This window comes from Corvus cornix, chromosome 2, assembly GCF_000738735.6.
Source record: "Corvus cornix cornix isolate S_Up_H32 chromosome 2, ASM73873v5, whole genome shotgun sequence".
NCBI classification, from domain to species: Eukaryota; Metazoa; Chordata; class Aves; order Passeriformes; family Corvidae; genus Corvus; species Corvus cornix.
In genome coordinates, this window is record NC_046333.1 from 62,677,831 (window position 1) to 62,696,342 (window position 18,512).

The 18,512-nt window shown below is 38.9% G+C and overlaps 2 protein-coding genes across 2 annotated transcripts in view; one reads left to right on the forward strand and one right to left on the reverse strand.

The window, feature by feature from the left end:
• The window catches only part of RNF144B (ring finger protein 144B), a 95,668-nt gene extending 94,237 nt beyond the window's left edge, over positions 1 to 1,431 (reverse strand). Inside the window, exon 1 of the mRNA XM_019287887.3 lies at positions 1,197 to 1,431. The gene's annotated coding sequence lies outside the window, so the exon portion shown is untranslated. The remainder of the gene's footprint in view (positions 1 to 1,196) is intronic.
• A 940-nt stretch (positions 1,432 to 2,371) lies between these two features.
• On the forward strand, positions 2,372 to 18,496 carry DEK (DEK proto-oncogene). Its single transcript, XM_039569736.1, has 11 exons — positions 2,372 to 2,568; positions 4,247 to 4,393; positions 6,112 to 6,213; positions 6,707 to 6,816; positions 8,658 to 8,752; positions 10,171 to 10,291; positions 11,385 to 11,567; positions 12,534 to 12,666; positions 14,461 to 14,609; positions 15,896 to 15,964; positions 16,869 to 18,496. The coding sequence occupies exons 2-11, from the start codon at positions 4,258 to 4,260 to the stop codon at positions 16,878 to 16,880; spliced, it is 1,110 nt and encodes a 369-aa protein (XP_039425670.1). The 5' UTR covers positions 2,372 to 2,568; positions 4,247 to 4,257; the 3' UTR covers positions 16,881 to 18,496.
• The last annotated feature ends 16 nt before the right edge of the window (positions 18,497 to 18,512 follow it).

The window sequence follows — 18,512 nt, forward strand, 5'->3', positions numbered from 1 at the left end:
CCTCCCAAATTCTAGCTTTGCAGATTTTTTCTGAAAAGTCTTCTTAATCTGTATGGTCTCAGCCTTATCTGGGAGATGCAACAACCAATTAGTAAATTGTTAACAGCATACTGAAACTACTCCATAAACTTGTCAATCAAAAAGATACTATGAAGGGCATAGAAGGTTTCAAAAAACACAATCAAGAGAGTTACAGCTGTTGAAGTTCTGCTGGAAGAACCTGGGACAAAATGAAATTTACCTTCATTGAGTATATCCATTCCTAAAATACTGGATTCCATTTATGTTTAAGGGTCTGTCAGCTACTACAGTGGTATGACTTCACTAAAAGGATCAATGAAACCATTATCTTCTATTTCTCCTCAAGATCAAGGTGCATCTAATGTGGTATGTAGAGAATATCTACATACGTAATTCAGTTAGGCGAATCATCTCCACTGGGTAAGTATCTTTACAAAATTGTGATCTAATTTATCATCACAACCTGCAGCACAGCCTTTGGATGTCTTCTGTCACAATTCTGAATTAATCCAAACCTATTCATCTTATGGGAAGTAGTTTGTTGTCTTCAAACATCTGTCTTGTGCCATTTGTGTAGCCCATGGCTCCATGATATTTTTGTCTCCTTATTGTGTGCTAACAATAAGCTTGTCTAATTACGTATTGTTGGTAAATAATTTACATTTTCCCTTTTAAAATGACTGCCATCTGTGATTGCACCAGCTTTAAAAAAGCTTTAAAATAAGGAATCAGCATCTCTCTTGCCTAAATTGGGTGGTGACTAATATACACTCCCCAGATTTTCCTTTTGTACACAGTATATAAATCGTAGTCTTTCCTAGTACCTTTATCCTACACATTGCCCAGAGCAGCTGTGGATGCCCCATCCCTGGAAGTGTTCCACACCAGGTTGGATGGGGGTCTCAGCAACCTGGACTAGTGGAAGGTGTCTCTCCCCACAGCAGGGGGATTAGAACCAGATGACTTTTAAGGTCCCTTCCAACCCAAACCGTTCTATGTTTCTAAATATTTTGTAGTATTTGTGTTACATGTATTTCCTGGGTTTACTACCACTTCTATGGGACTATGCTTTACATGCATCTAAGATGAACAATTCACAGGAGTGTGACACTCTTCTCATTTCCTCTCTTTTACTATCCCTTTACCTGGTCCCTCCCAAAGTAAGAGCCACATACCTACAGCTTGTCACACTAGCCAAGAAGCTGCTCTTGGGACAACACGGCTTTGAGACAAGTCACCGGCACTGGCTAGTTCGGGCTGCTTTCCTTCTCCAACACACCGTCTGTGTACCCCTGCTGAAGGCACGTGGAGACCAGCCTGGCCTGCTCTCAGGCTCCAAGACTAAGTCTTAAACTTCAAAATTAAACTCAGGCCACAGCGCGGGGACTGGGAGTGGCCCTCGGCTCATTCCGGGGTCGCCCGTGACCCTACATTTTGCAGGAGCAAGGAGGCGACCTCACTCCTCCGCCGTTCCCCCCCGTTGGCCGCAACCCCCGTCCAGCCGCGTCCCGAGCGAGACGCGCCCGTTGCAGCCGCGCGGGACCGCCCGGTGCCGCATCCCGCCCGCGCCGCGGCCGCACGGATGCGCGCCCAGATCCGACACAAGGAATCGCGGCAAGGAACAGGCGCTTTAGACCAGCCCCCGCGGGGAGGAGCCGCGCTGGAGTAAAACAGAGGAAGTGGGAAGAACGCCACGCTCCGGGGAATTGTTCATCGTAGGCGCGCGTAAAGCATAGTCATGTAGAACTGGTAGTAAAAGTAGGATACATGTGGAACACAAATACTACGAAATACTTAAAAACGTAGAATGGCTTGGGTTGGAAGGGACCTTAGAGATCATCTAGTCCCAACCTACCTGATGCGGGCAGGGACACCTGCCGCTAGACCAGGCTGCTGAGACCCCCATCCAACCTGGTGTGGAACACTTCCAGGGATGGAGCATCCATAGCTTCACTGCGCAACCTGTTCCAGAGGTATTAGGAAACACTACGATTCATATACTGTGTGCAAAAGGGAAGTCTGGGGAGTGTATATTAATCACCGCCCAATTTAGGCAGGATAAGACATGCAGATTCCTTACTTTAAAGCTTTTTTTGAAGGCGTTGCAATTACAGACGGCTTTGAAAGGGAAAACGCAACCTCGAGCCCCTCACATCCCCCGCCCCCTTCCTCTCGGCGGGAGCGCGCGCCCGCTGCCGCGCGCGGCCTGACGTCACCGCGGGCGGGCGCGCGTGACGCGCACCCTCCCCAGCCCTCCCCTGTCCTCCCCGCGCCCGCCGGGCCGCGCGCGCTGATTGGCCGCCGTCTTCCCGCTTCCTCCTCGCCGCCCGAGAACCCGCCATTTTGAAAACCTTGTTGATTCCGGGAGGGAGGGAAGAGGGAGAGGGAGAGGGAAAGGGAAAGAGTGGCTGGTGGCTGTGGGGCTGCGCCGCGGCGGGGGGTGTGTGTGTCGCTGCGCCCGGACCCGTCTCGCCCAGCAGTAACTACCGCCTACAGCTGCTGCCGCCGCGCCTGAGGAGGGAGCCGGGAGCCGGGGCTCGAGCTGAGGTGGGTCCCGCCGCCATGGCCGTAACGGCGCCCGAGAGCGGTCCCGCCTCGCCGCGCCCGGGCCGAGCGGGGACGGGCTGTGACGAGGAGAAACAAAACGCGGCCGCCGCGCCGCAGGGCTCCCGTCCCGCACCGGGGACACGCCGTGTGCGGGGCGCTTGTCACCGGAGCTTCCTCCCTCCCGGCCTCTGCCCGAGGTGTTGCCTGGGTGCTGCGGTGTCCTGCGGCGGGAGCGGGCGGAGCGGTCCTGCGTCCGGCTGGAACGAGGAGGCGATGGCGCCTTGGCCGCCGGCGCCACCGGGCGCTGCCCATCGCCGTCTCTTTGCCCCGGCATCCAGCTTACAAGTCGGGAAGGAGGGGACAGGTGGAGGGAGGGTCCCCGTCTGAAAAGCCCCAGGCGAGGCGGGAGATCGTCTCCCGGTAAAGGTCGATCCAGAACCCTTTTTCTCCCAAGCAAAGCGTCGTCATGAACCCAGGTGGTGAAAAGCTGAGAAGTTTCTAACTTTTCTTTTGCTCTTCTATTCCCATTGAAAGGGGAAGGAAAGAGCTTGTAGTGCTTCCCTTGCTTTTACTCGTGACTTCAAGTAAAAGTCAGTAATCGCCGTGAGAATGCCAGATTACTTGCTACAAATTAAATACTGGTAGTAATATCCTAAAAGATTCTTTTTTTTCTTGGTGACTTAGCCAGGAAGCTTTAATTTTCCTCGTACTATTACTAATACATATTAACTCACGTTTTGTGTCTTTTGGAACACCATTGATCTCTGGCACCTGCTAATACTGCATATAGGCAGCGAATTTAAATTAAATAAGTTACTTATTGCACCTGATCTCTTGCAGATAGTTTTGGCTTTAATATTGCAAAAAGAAAATGTTTAATTACATGAAATTTTGTTCCAGATCCAAACGGTGAAAGTTTTTGAAAGCTAGAATTTTAAAAAATGAAGCATATGGTTATCTTGCTTTACTGCATAGACGTTTTCTATTAGTAGGGAAATGGTACATACATAACTAAGATATTTTAGTTTTAAAGTTTACATATAGGCCAATTCACATGCTAAGAAAAGAGTCTTAAATATGCTAAGTATGAAGCGTTTATTCCTTTTTGTTGTAGGTTTACAAATTAAAACCAGGAAGTATTTTCATGCCCAAAGATGCAGCAGCTGTCTGAGTTATGAAAGCAGTGTTAATTCTTTCCTGAATTGCTTGCAACATTTTTAAAAAATTTTTCTATTTCCATTTCCCATTTAAATAAGTAACTTGTTTAAGTTACTAGGAAACTTCATGCATAGTTAACCATGAGCAGAAATAAGTTTATAGCAGGGTGCAGTAAAATGGTGATATCTTAAAACACTGCAGTTTTTAATAGATAACAGTATCAGCTGCTTTGAGTGGGTGTTTCCGAATGCTTCACAAAAGCAGCTTGAAGACTTGTGTGTGGAAAGAATTTATAACCTTTTAGAGTGTTCTTAACCAGACTAGTTGCAGAATGGATGGCAACTTCTTCTGAAAAATTGTATGTATTGTGTGTACGCAGAACACTTCAGTGATTAGAGAATGTGAACCATGACAGTACCAGCACATTGCTTCTACTGCACAAGATCATGTTTGAAAGTAACATTCCTGTGTTTTTCATGGATGTTGTTCTACTGATGGTTTCCCCTGACTCTTTTTACAGAAGCATACACCATGTCTTCTGTTGATTCATCAAAAGAAGATACAATGTCCTCAGAAAAAACAGATGAGAAACAACCTGAAACTGAAAACAAAGCTGAGGAAAGTGATGAAGATGAAGAGGAAGAGGAGGAAGAGGAAGAAGAAAAGGGTACTTGTTTTTCCATTGAATAAATTTTTCTTTAATGAATGTCAAGCTACTGAATGCAGTCTCCTGTGATTTTTGGCTAATTGTGCAATTATTGAGGAGATTCCATGGTGCATCTGTCTCATGGGTCATAATAGCTTCCCAGTAGACTATAACAAGCAACGCTAAAAGCAGTGGTGGTGGTTTATCACAGAAAAGACTGAAGGAAATGCCAGCAACCTGGACTTCAATACTAGGGATTTTGTTGTTGTTGTATAAATTTTTTGAGGATTATAGGAGGTAGTGTCCCTTATCAAATTATTTTTTGCCAGTAACACTCTGAATTGGTCTGTGTTTACAAAAGAGAAGCTTTTAAGTGTGCAGTAGTTTCGGAAATAATATAGATGTCTTTGCTTAACTACAGAGAATTAATTTTCTGGGTATCCAAATGTAATTATATTGGGTCAGTGGAAATTCCATTTGACTAATTTTAGCAATAAAAAATTGTGGCAATATGATAGGATGAGCAAGCAAGGCAAGTTTTTTGTTGTGGCATGTAATTGAGGAGGATAGTCAAGGAGTACAAAACAGGATGAAGGAACTACTATGCAAAAATGCTTGCTTTCCCTTTGAAAACAGATCCCTGGAGACTCCACAATGGAAATTTTTGTGGAAATAGAGCTGTGATATGGCACAGTGAAAACCAAATCACTGATGCTCTTGGATCCTTGAAAGAGATGAAGTTTGGCTTTAGGAAAGGTAGTAGAAAGAAGACAGATTATGCAGTTTGGAAAACAGCAGAGTAATTAGAATTGAATTTTCAGAAACAACTTTCTTGTGAACACACAAGTGTATGTTTTGCTCTGGTTTTGGCAGTCACACACCAGTTTTGATAATGTTCATACAGGTTTTGAAGTTGCTTTCAGATGTTAAAGCCAGGACAGCCCATCTGTTTAAGGATAGTATTATTTGAGATCAAGATTTTGGTATGAAATGTTTAGGTGAAGCTTTAGCTTTTTCTTCTGGAGTGGTATCATTAAATCAGTGATGTGCAGGGTATACATGAAACAAGCTAAATGTATTCATTAGTAAGCAGTACTAGAATTTCTGGGAATAATATTCCTGTAGTGTTAGAGATACTTGTATTGTGCCCTGCAGAGTGCTTCTCTGCATAGCCCTGGGATGTGTAGTACAGTCCCACTGCTCTTGTGCTTCTTCTCCTGCTGAAATGTGTGGTTCCTCCAGTCCAGTAGTGGGAAATGAATCTGTGTGCTGGCATCCTGGACTCTGCTTTTGCCCATCTGGTGATAGTATTGTTCTTGAGAGTGCTGTGTGTGGAGCTGTGTGCATAGCGACTGCAGCATCCAAGGAGAATGTGCAAACAGTGTCAGTTTTGTACCTGAAAAAGGCAGTGAAAGGAGACAAGGATGGGTTTCTGAAAGGATGGGTAGTCTTGCAGTCTCCATGGTGGGTGAAGTTACCTTTAGGAAATACAGTCTTGTCTTCATGGTTATGTTGGATACAGGGTTGTGGTTATGAACTAGAGAAACTTCTAGTTATGTACATGCAGCTCCATAGAATCATGTTGGCATATTAGCCAAAGGTTTGAAAGTGTCATAGTACCTGGTTATATCATCATCCGTTTTTGGTTTGCTATTTCAAAGAGTCAGTCTTGTTTTCCCTGTCACTTCAGTCAAATCTGCAATGAAGAATATTGTGGTTAAGGAAGCTGTCTTTTGCAGAAAAGAGTCTCATTGTTGAAGGAAAAAGGGAGAAGAAGAAGGTTGACCGACTGACCATGCAAGTGTCCTCACTGCAGAAGGAACCTTTTACAATTACACCAGGTAAGCTTGACTTCTCACATAAGAATTTTGAGTGTCAGGAATGATAATGAAAACTCTAAAAAGATTAAATCACTAATTTGTTGTAGATGAGACCTAACTTATGAGTCATGATCCGTTTAAAAATAATAAGGCTATTATATGAAAACCCTCTTTTATTCTGTAGCATCAGTTTAAATCATAAAAGTTACGTGATGTTTAAACTTACTTGGAATTAGGATCTTCAGTCCCTCACCACTACTAACAGAGGAGCAACTAGAATAGAAAGAAATGCCAAATCCTTGTACCCTGATCTAAGTAGTAAGGCAGGTAAAGAGCCTGTCAAGGTGCCTAAGTGACAGGAAAAGGCCTGCTTAATGTTTGACCTATTAAAATGTCTAATGCCATTTTTAAGTAAGTTCTTTGCTTTTTAAAAAAAACAGTAGAAACTTTAAGTTATAAACACATAGGTATATATGAATGTGATGAATAGCATAATTGATTTTAATTGTTTCAGGAAAAGGACAAAAACTCTGTGAAATTGAGAGGATACAGTTCTTTCTGAGTAAAAAGAAGACAGACGAACTTAGGAACCTGCACAAACTCCTCTACAACAGGCCAGGCACTGTAAGAATTTCAGTCCTGTATATCCATTAGTTCTCATGTATAGTGAAAATGTTTGTAGTGCAGTTTTTTACATTTGCACATATGGATCTATTTCTTAAGTGCCATTTATTACAAACTACTTAGAAAATGGGTATTTGCAGGACCAGTTAAGTAAGTCTCCTTCTTTTAACTCCTATAAACCCTCTTCCTATAAAAATCCTGTGGCAAAGTGTACTAAATTGAAAGTCTCTTGAATGTAGATTGGTTTGTGTTTTTTAAGGGGACGATGGTGGATTACCTTACAAGGATGAATTGGAAATAATTTATGATTCACATGCTAAAAGCTGCTGACATGCAGATGACAATCAAAATACTCCATGTATTAATACATTGCTGCATACCTATTTTTCTTCCTTTGTTTGCAGAAAGCAGTAGAAAGATAAATGTGATAAAAATCACTATTGGGGTTTTATATATAACAATTTTCCCAAGAGAATTAAAATATGATATTGTCCATTTTGTATTTAAGGATGACACTTAAAATATAATGGCAAATCTTTCTTGGAGTGGTTTATGTATCAGTGATTGTGCATTAAATTTCAGAGTAAATATGACCCGTTTTCCTTTCTAATGGAGGCAAAATGTGGAATAAGGTAGATTAAATTGTACTATTTCTACACATTTACTATAATTATTGGAGCTTTTTAAAAATCTTTGTATATATTGGAGACTTGAGCAGCCAGTGTAGAAACCAGGAACTGAACAGCACTAGTACAGGTGCATGCTATCTGTAATATCTCAGACCACTGCTTCCAATGCAATGTTTGTTTAATGGCAAAGAATGATCTGTTGCCACAAGTATTCAGAAAAAGAACATATCAGTATGGTTTCAGTCAAAACTATATTTAATCATAGTTTCTGGGAACTCAGAATGCTGTTTAATATAGTGAAGGTCAGATCTTGTCTTGTATGCACCTATTTGTATGTGCTTTGTAATTAACATTTTTTAATAAAACATACCACCTGCAAATTTTCTTTAGGTGCTGGACAAAGCTCTTTGGAAAAGGAGCTCAGCTTTGGTAAAATTATAAACTAATGGAGAAACAGCAGAAACAAAATTTGTAGGAGTATTGAAAGTGAGTTCAAATTATTCTTGATAGTGTTATAAAGATCTCAGAAGATTGAAAGATCTGGGGTTCTCTTTTAACTTCTTTTTTTTTTTTTTTTTTTTTTTTGTAAAAGGAGACGAAGTGAAAACAAAGAACTTAAATACATTTTTGTGATCTTGATGGGAGCACTTTTCCCATTATAAGGGCTGTTGCAATGGAAGTTCAACCCAGATCGGATGTCAGGTGTAATGGTAGAAGTTGTAAATTGGGTGGTATGTAAATGCAAAAATCAGTCCTGCTAAATAAAATAAGATAGGTCCTATGTAAGACTTTGAAAAGCTAGTAAAGCAAATTTACTCTAGCAGATTATAGAATAAAAAATGAAAACCCCTATTTTGTAACAAATTACATGATATAAAGCATGCAACAGTCTTCATAATGTTGTTGTTTTGCAAACCTGAAACTCATCATGCAGTACACTCTAAATGAGCTTGAAATGGCAGGTGACTTTGACTAGTAAGTTATTAAAAGTACCACAGTTACAAGAAGCTGAAGTTAATTGTTGTAGTTTATCTGTCATGAGATAAGTAAAGGTATAATCCATGTAGGTTATAACTTAAAAGGTGTAACTTTGTCAGCAGAAAGCTATATGCTAGAACAGATTTTTCTTGTATAAAAGATTAACAAATGTAATTGGATGAAATCTTTTAAACTGCTTACAATGAAAAAAGTAATCTGTGTGCTCTGTTCTAGGTTGCATCCCTAAAGAAGAATGTGGGTCAGTTCAGTGGGTTTCCATTTGAAAAAGGAAGTGACCAATATAAAAAGAAGGAAGAAATGTTAAAAAAGTAATGATCTCTTGATACTTAACATAGCTTGACTCATGCTATGCACTCTGTTTTTTCTTTCTTTTTCTTCCAAAATTTTACTTGAGATGAAATTTAAGCTATAAGCCAGGTGGCTGTTTACTAGAGCTGTACAGTTTTCTTCTGAGTTCCTTTTAATCACACAAGCTGGTCTCTTAAGACAGCTTGAAACGTATTAAGTTAAATAGTGAACATTTTATTCACAATTCCCACCTTCCTGGCTTTAACTATTGCATGCTAACTAGCAGATTCTTCTGCCAAGTGAGAGGAAAGCATTATTTCCCCAGGGCAAGCATAGTGTTGTGAACACATTGTACTTTATTCGTGGTGCAAACCTGCATCCTTCTATGCCTCAAAACCTTCCTCCTTCAAAATCAAAAGCCATTTCTGCTTATTATATATTAAACATACTAGAATTGCTGTAGCAACTAGTCTCACAAACTTTTTTTTTCTTTTTTACTGTCTCCCTTCATAAGCTGCTTTTCCATCAACAGGAGAAGCTGCTGCAACTTAGTTTTGGCTGGACTGAAAGTGTGTAAAATGACTTTGTGTATTTGTGTAGCTAGTCATAATAAATGAAAGAATAACATCTACACAATATGTTCTAAAACTGGGGGGTTTTTAGTGCCTGTTTGTTGATAGTGGAAAGGCTTCCAGAATTTGGAATTTCCAAATTTTTCTTCTTCAGATATGCAGTTTTCCAGGAGTATGGTTTGTCAAATACATTGGAATCCACAAGACAAACTGTCTCCTGAGGGGAGTTTTGACCATTTCCCATGGGTTTAATTGTGGAATTCTCCTTATCAGAAAAAAAAAAAGTCATTTTGCACTTTTTTTTTTTGTATTTTCCATATGAAACAACTTGTTTAGTCTTCAGCAAATATTCTGAAACCTGGTTGCATTGGGTTGCATATGAAGGTACAGAGCCACATGTGCTTACGTTACTGTGGTAGCTTCTGCTGCTGTTTGCAGCTGTGTGTGGAACACAAGCTGTTGAGCAGTTTGTTAATTTATTCTGCCTCTGTGGCTGATTTCTGCCCAGACTGTACACTTGCATGTCATATTTTAACAGCATTGAACAAGATGAACAAAGGTCAATGTGTTTTGCAGAACTTTACTATTCAGGCTAGAGATCATAAAAAATGTAATACTTTTTTTTTACTATGATTCTTTAACTTTTTTTTAATATTCTACTATACAGACATAGAGATTTGGGAATTTTATTTTATTTTGCTTTATGTAATATAGTGGTGATTCTTTGCTTAACCATAGATAAGACTGGAAGTTGATTGTGTAGATGTATTGTCAGGTGGCAGGCACAAACCAGACAGCAGCTTCTAGCAGTCAAATGTTGACTGTTTAGGATGTGATACTAAACCTCTTTTTTTTTTCTCCTACAGATTTAGAAATGCAATGTTGAAAAGTATCTGTGAAGTTCTTGACTTGGAAAGATCAGGAGTTAATAGTGAGCTCGTAACCAGAATATTAAACTTCCTAATGCACCCAAAATCTTCAGGCAAGGTGAGATGCAGGTTGTTGCACTTGCTTTTGTAGCTCTGTTCTGATGGAAAAGGCATCTGTTTTCTATTGCTCATTGTTTGTTTGTTTCCAATGATGATACAATTACTGTTTTAGCTTACTGAAGTAGGAATGACTGCTTGAAAGAGAGTTGTCCTACTACTGCAGGCATCCTTAATGGGGTGAAGACTTAAATAGAAATTCTGTTTAAATGTGGGTGTACCCATTACACACTGTTAGCGCACAGAACTGCAAGTTCAACACATGGAGCTAATTAGGATATCCATCTCCAAATACCAATTAGCTTCTCCTTTGTGGGTGGAGGAGAATAGATACATGAAAAGACAGGAAAATCAAATGTCAGATGTTACCTGTGTTTGCTGTATTTGGCAGATGTACGTTATCACGCTTGTACATCACCAAATAGAATTTGTTGCAGGGTCCAACAGCTTGGTTTAGCTAGTGTATGCTTGTGCACTAGATTCAGAGTGCCACTGCCAAGACTACTAAACTCTGTTGTTAATCTTCTTGGACTTTCAGTTTTTAATCTAGAAAGTAATGCTAAAATAGTTGCACTGTTGCTCAGGAAATCAAATCTATTCCCAACAAACACTGGTAAGCGATGCGAATAAGGGGTCTGCATGCTGCTTTAGGGACACAGGCACTGAGTTATAGCAAAATGCAGGTTTGCATAAGACATGACAAAATTCCTGCCTTTAAGTCTTCCAAGTTGTCAGCTGATTTATTACCAAAAGAAAAGGCTTGCTTTTATGGATTGGTAGGTGAAAGAACAACCTAGAAGGAACCTTTCTTGCTTCCCTTCTCTAATGCCCACCTTTTGAAGATTTGCTTGCTTAGGGAAAGGGTGCACTTAGCTTGGAACTGAAATTTCATTTTGCTCAGCTCTAGCTCAGTAGTGAATAGTTGCTTACTGCAAAATACTATGGCTTAAGTGTAGTACATAAAATAGTCCTGGGTTGTGTTAAGACACCTGTATTTTTTTTTTACTATTCTTTCATGTGATTTGAAAGAATTTATCGTTTTAAAATTCACTTTTATATTCCTACTTGGACTACACACATCTCTTGTCTCTCAGCCATTGCCAAAGTCCAAAAAACCACAAAGCAAAGGTGGCAAGAAAGAGCGGAGTAGCTCTGGAACAACAAGAAAAGCAAAACGCACCAAGTGCCCAGAGATCTTGTCAGATGAATCCAGTAGTGAAGAAGATGAAAAGAAGGAAAAGGATGAGTCTTCAGAAGAAAAAGAAAGTGAAGATGAGGTAATGAGGGGTTTTGTTTGTTTTTCAACATTATGTCATTGTTATCAGTTGGTAACTCTTGGAACACAGAGTTGGGGAGTAAGTGATATTTAACTGAAAGAAAAGGGAACACACCTGCAATTTATAAGAGGTTTTCTTAAATTCTTTGTGTGTTGAATTTAGAGAATCATTTAGATAAAAGGCAAAAGTTCTGGTTCTTGGGTGTATGTATGCACCTTATAAAATCGTTTGCTATGTGTCATTTTGGGGCAGCCAGGATTTCTAATGTAAGTGATTGCATTTCTTGTATCATCTTGTGATGACTTTATTGTAATTTCATCATGTAGTGTATGATTTGATACCTAGGACTTAACTTTGAATTCAGTAGGAGTCCCTGACCTACCTGACTGCATTGGGTTGGGATCTTGTTTCCATATTCCTCCTGGATTTTATATCTTAGTCTTTCTCTTCAGGTGTTATATCTTAGATTAAAGTAAGCAACATAGTTGGCAGCCTTAGAAAGATCCCTGCACTCTCTGATGTGTCTGAATCTCGCCGTATTTTGTGCTTTCTTTGTAACTTTTCGCATGCTAGGCGAGAAACATCACATCATGGATTAGTTTGGGTTGGAAGGGACCTTTTAAAGGTCATCTAGTCCAATCCTCCTGCAATGAGCAGGGACACCTTCAACTGGATCAGGTTGCTCAGTGCCTCATTCATCCTGGCCTGGAATGGTTCCAGGGATGGGCATTCCCCATCTCTCTGGGCAGAGAGATTTTGATTGCAGCATTTTTTAAAAGAGTTAGGCTTTTAATATACTACAGGTAGAAGGATGTAGGCAGTGTATCTGTTTTGCTGCACCTGCTCTGTTGGTATGGAATGGCTGGAGTAAATTGTCCTCAGAGTGAACAATTTCCCTTTATGGAAGAGGTATGGATTGTTCTGGTGAAACCTATAATTTTAATTTTCTGATTTTCTTCTTTGTAGCCCCCTAGAAAAGCAACTAAAAGAGAAAAATCTAAAAAGATTACTTCTAAAACTAAGAAAGCTGTGAAGGGTGCAAATGTCAAGAAGGCAGACAGCAGCACTACTAAGAAAAATCAGAACAGTTCTAGAAAAGGTAAATGTTTTAAATCTTTCATATGTTGTCTTGTAGCTTAACTGGTGTGCTTATTAGAAAGCAACCTTTTGCACCTAATTGTGAAAGAAAATGGAATTTGGTAAATTGTTGACTTGCTACTTGATGTTTCTTTCCTTGAAACAGTATTTAATGAAAAAAGCTGTTCGTTTGGGTATATTTCATGTAATTTCTGCTGTGTGCACATATATTGTTTTTATTTGCATATAAACTGAAAGTATCAGCCAAGTTTTCCATTCTTTGCTGGAAGAACATTGGTAAAGTTCTGTTTGGGCTGCTACAGTGGCTTTATGCGAATCTTGTAGTTGACCCAGTGGTGTATATCCCACGTTTCTATCTTTGGTTCTGCAGCTTGATATGGTTTTTTTGTTAACATAGATATAGTTTCTCCATGCATCCTTTTGCAGTCAGTTTTCTCATATCTCACAATGTGCATGAAGAGTACACAGACACTGAGTTTCTTAATAGCTCTGTAAAGATGGCAGTACTGAGGGTGGGGACAGTGGTGTCTTCCCAAGCACATTTGGCAAAAAGGGCCTGAGCAGGGGCAGATGGTTCTTGTAGGGAACTCATTTAGGCCGTTCAGCAGTGGACACTTCTGATAAGGAACACTGACAGCACTCAGGGCTCTTGCAGCAAGAGTGGAGCCAGCGGCTCAGGGAAGTCCAGAGGTCCTTTCCCACCTTAAATTCTCTGACACTCTGAGATAACAGCGAAGTCTTTCTCAACTGTAGTCCAAGTTACTAATGCAGTTTATATCCATACTACAAAAGTACTTCATTTAATGCCAGCATTGGCATATGCATGCCACAGCACAAGCATCAGGTCAGATTAGTTCCCCTTCTTGTCAGTGCTTTGAGAAAAGGTGTGGGTAAGCATTTAGGCACAGAATTATGCTAAATTTCTTTCATAGCCTTATTTCTCAGCAGAATAAACTGGCCTGTGCTGAACTCAGTGTACTTTCAATTTGACTACTGAATGTGGCTGTGTTGTGTGTACACCTTATTTTGTCATCAGCATATATGTATAGACACAAATGTTATGTGTTTTTCATATAAGTTACGTAATATATTCATAACTTCTTATTTACTCTTCCTGCATTTCTGTTTCCAGCATATGTTTGCAGTACCAAAATCAAAATGTAAAGTAGGTCTTTCTGTAAAGTCATTATCCAGTTTGTTTGGCATCTGCTCTGAATTTTGTCTTGTTGGCAGTAGAGGAACTGAGTGGATGTTGGAGTCATTTGGTCTAATTCCTTTTCTGCTGGAAAAGACTGTAGGAGTGTCCTGTGCTCCTTCACTTAATTTACGAAGTTCTTACTTGTTCTCATGGTGTTTCTGATAGTAAGTTTGCAAAGTTAAATTGCAAAATTACAAGAGCCTAGTGTTTTTGGCACTGCTAGGGGAAAAAAGAAATCCAAACTCCTTTTTAAAGGAAATAATTACTTTTTTTTTTTTATGGTCATAATACCTGAATTAGAATTGTTGTAATAAGTCTTTTGCATTAGTTTGATAGATTAAATTAGTCCCATACTTTTTAGAGTTCTTGTTGATATGTAAACTGATAGTTCATCAATAATTACACAAATTCATAAATAAATGTAGTACTGATAGCATTAGCTTTGTTTTTAAATGGATGGTCTAGCAAGATGTCTATTTCAAACGAAAACATCTGGATTGGATGCTTGTGGAAAGTTCTGATGGCTTCTGTTTTTAAGGAGGAAAGCAGACAAACTGAAAACCTTCTATTACAATCCAAATTGTTCTTCATATTTAGAAAGTGAGTCTGAGGATAGTTCAGATGATGAACCTTTAATTAAAAAACTGAAGAAACCACCCACAGATGAAGAACTGAAGGAAACTGTCAAGAATTTGTTGGCCAATGCAAATTTGGAGGAGGTTACAATGAAACAAATCTGCAAAGAGGTAAGTAAATACAATCTTGCAGTCTCTGTATAGGTAGTGAGTGGATTGTTTGGGAATGGATTTCTATCATCATTTCAGAAATGGAGGCTTATACTCTGCACTGTTGTTCAGAAACTAAATAGTTTTTGCATTAGTTTATTTTCTTGCTAATAGCTGTAACGATGAGAGCTTTAATTTTTAGATCTGCAACACTGATACTAGCATTAAAAGGGAAATATTAAAATTAGCTATCTGGGAAGTAGCACTATGACCTCCAAACCAAGTGCCATGTATGACAGTGAAAACCTGAAATGTTTAGATAGTGCAGCAGCTTTGCTGCTGTCCATAGGGGAGGGCTGTGTCCTGTGCTCTGGACATTTCTGCTGCTCACCTTGCACACTCATTCTTCATATGTTCTCTTTTTAAGTCCATTCACCTGTCAGCAGCTATCAGAATAGTTCTCAGCTGAGTTAGTGAGTTGAATCAGTTCAGCAAGAAATCCATTAATTGTCAGAACAGGTGGGAACCATGTGGCCAGAAAAGGGAAAGGTGGGGAAAAGTGACCCAAACAAACAATACAGTTACCTTGATACTTTCTGGTTAACACACAAGTTTGGTTTTCCTGGTACTTTACAGATGTTGTCTTGAGAAAATTAAACCAGAAGTTATTCTTATCAGAAAATTGAATGTAACTGTTGTTCATATTTATAGTCATTCTAGAAGTCTGAAATTTGGTATGCTGAAATAAAATACTCTGAATTGGTTGTCAGTGTTGGCATCTATTTTCTGTTTGTTTGGTCCTCTCCCACTCTGTTAATAAAAGAGTAGTTGTAGAATAGCACTCAAACATGTTGACTCTTCCGTTACTCTCTTGAAAGGATCACAGTTTTACTTATCAAATACCAAGGCTTATTTATTTTTCATTAATTGTTTAGCTTCCTACACTAGTGCAGGGCTATCTGACTGCTTAAGAGAGCATTTAAAACAAAAACTGCACAATTCTTATTTGTGTGACATGGCAAGCTAGGCATTTCAGTTTGTTGATGTGCAAAATTACGGTACCAGTTTAGTCAGTGACCAAACATAAAACAGTACATCCATGTAAATATTTATGTGGTCAAAATAAAGACAGGAAAATAAGCTTGTGTCTTTCCCTAAATAACAGAGGGCATTTTGGCAGTTGTAGTACTAGAAGTACCCACATCAGTTTTTGCCTTAATTTCATTTAAGCTTCTTCTATTTATACAATGCATTGAATGAAAGTAATTTGAGGTTTATTTTGTGGTTTTGTTTTTACTTTTTTTTAGGTGTATGAAAAATATCCTAGTTATGATTTATCTGACAGAAAAGACTTCATTAAAAAAACAGTCAAAGAGGTAAAGACTCTATCACTAGAAAATGTTCTGGGTTGGGGTGGTTTGTTTTTTTTTTTTTCCTTCTTCTGCCTGGTATGGCATCCTGTTACACCAGTTTTAATACCCTCCTGTATAATATTGAAAGTTTAGTGCTTACCTAAAGCTTTGATGTTTGGTTTGGGGGTTTTTTCCCTTATCTTTCCCTCTTTAAAAAACCACTTACTTCGGATTCTTTTCTTAGCATACCACTACTACTCTTACGCATTTCTTTGGTAAGCATAACTAGAATTAACGTTACGATAGTTTTTAATGACTTGTACTCTGAAAGCTATGAATTTGTTTTGAATTACAACCTTGGCTGCAAGATGCACTCAATTCAGGCACTGGCCACATACATTCATAGATAACAATGCATGAGGTTGTACAAGCTCTGCAGACCTGTCAGCTAAGGCAAAAGGGAATAAAGATGCATAGCTTTACTCTATCTGCTCCTGGTACTACAGTTATCATGATGTTGCCTTTGAGTTTGCTGTGCTGAAGATCAGGCCTTATCTACTGTACTTATGACAGAGGGTTTTTTGGTCTAATCTGAGGTTTTTGTAATTTGTAAAAAAAATCAGGTTTCATGACTTTTGCTAGCCCTGAAACTAAAAATGGAACCATAGAAGTGAGGTTCACTTAGTGGAGTTAATAAAAGAACTTCATTTTCTTGTGGCTTGTTGATACATGGCTATCTAGAATTGCTGTGTCTGTGTTGTGCCTACATGTCACTATTAGCAGGAGAGAGCAATTTGTCTGCTCTAGGGATGTTTTGAGTTGTGATAGCAAAAGGAGAGTGTATTTTCATGATAATTTGATACAAAATGAGAGGTTATATGTGATTGGATTGAGAAAAAGGAGAAAACTAATACACTTCTCTTTTCAGTTGATTTCATGATCTGATTTGACTGTGGGAAATGAAGATTCCTGGGTTTATGTTTCCATGGATTTGAAGATCTAATAGGCACCAGCAAAAGGAATGTGTCTTACCCTTGTGGTATTTAGTCAGAGCTAATTCTGCTGATCTAATGTTAAGAGTGTTAATGTAAATGGCTTTGTAAGTCCTTTTTTTTTTTTTTTTTAACAGAATTGCATTTGATGCAATTTTTAGTTGAACATACTTAAGTTTCATGCATGGCAATAAATGTCCCCTTTTTTATAGTTTTGTACATTTTGAATTGCGTTGTGTAACTAGATTCATTAAAACCATTGTAGCTTTTTTGTGTAGATACCAGCGTACAGGAGATTTTAAAATCTACTAAGAGGAAAGCTGCTTATCTACATGTATACATGCAGAGACTGGAATATTGCAGTATTGGTTACAAAGATATTTTGAATACATATTCATTCTGAAAATAAGAAGAGTTAGTCACATACTAATCTTTTTTATATTCTGATACATTCTACAGATGCAGAATTATTCTGAATCTAGATTACAGTCTTGCATGTGTAGGCACTGAAAGAACTATCACAGCATGGTAACTAATTGGCATATAGATGTTATTTTTGTACTTTAAAAAGGCTTTTTGTTGTGTATATAAAGTTATTTCAAATTTCTTTTGTGCAAATCAGTTTTTAAATTTTGGTATCTTTGAATTTATGACATGAAATGTCAGTGTTCAGCAGTGAGGCAGTGATAAAAAGTGTGCAGAAGTTTCATGAAAATGAGCTGGGGTTTCATCATGTTTCTCTCATCTTTCCTTGTACAGAAACTAAACTGTAGGTTTATACCTGTAGTTTAACTTTATACAAAGACTACAGACATTGTTTCAATATCTTGGATACAGTAAATAAAATCCCTCCAAAGGCAATAGGAAAATTTCTAAAGTTCACTTTGCAGATCTTTTATCTTGGTGTCTTGACCTGATGGCGTAGCATCTCAGAAGTGGGTATCCAGGATGTACAGCTGGAGGCTTTATAGCTTTGGAAATCCACAGTAGGGCATCCCCATCAGGCAGCACTGATGTGAGCATGTGTGTTTTAACCTCTTTTCTGTGTGGGAGGGCTTTTCTGAACCTGATCTTCATTGCCTCGACATGGACAATGGTACTTTTAAGCCTGCAGTCTTGAACTTTGGCTGGCAGCTTTTAGCGAACTCTTTGCATAAATTTTTGTTGTTTAGGTTTTCTCTTCTCCATACACCTTGTTGCTAATATGGGAAGTCCTACACTTAAAATCGTGAAACTAAGAGCTGCCAAAGTGTGGGCTGCCATTAACACCATGAGCACAGAATCCCTCTGACTAGTATTGCTGGAAAGACAAAGTGTATTTTTTTGAATTTTATTACTGTACAGTTGAGAAGTAAGGGTTCATAAATTATGTAAATTCTGAAAATTTCAGCCAGTTAGACTGTTGATCTTACACACTTTTGAATTTCTTTGCGTGTAATCATTTATAATAAGGCTGAATGTAATGGGGATTTTTTGTACTCAATAAATGTCTTTCACAAAAATGTAAATCAGTTTTAATCTAACATTTGCTTACATGTATAGTAAAAAAAAACCTACACAGGAACAAGGTTGTTTGTCTT

What these genes read in the sequence shown, in the direction of transcription:
- DEK (XM_039569736.1), top strand. Translation starts at nt 4,258, where the DNA reads ATGTCTTCTGTTGATTCATCAAAAGAAGATACAATGTCCTCAGAAAAA. An exon ending in AAGGAAGAAATGTTAAAAAA is followed by an intron (nt 8,753 to 10,170) that starts GTAATGATCTCT and finishes TTTCTCCTACAG; the next exon opens with ATTTAGAAATGCAATGTTGA. An exon ending in TGAAACAAATCTGCAAAGAG is followed by an intron (nt 14,610 to 15,895) that starts GTAAGTAAATAC and finishes ACTTTTTTTTAG; the next exon opens with GTGTATGAAAAATATCCTAG.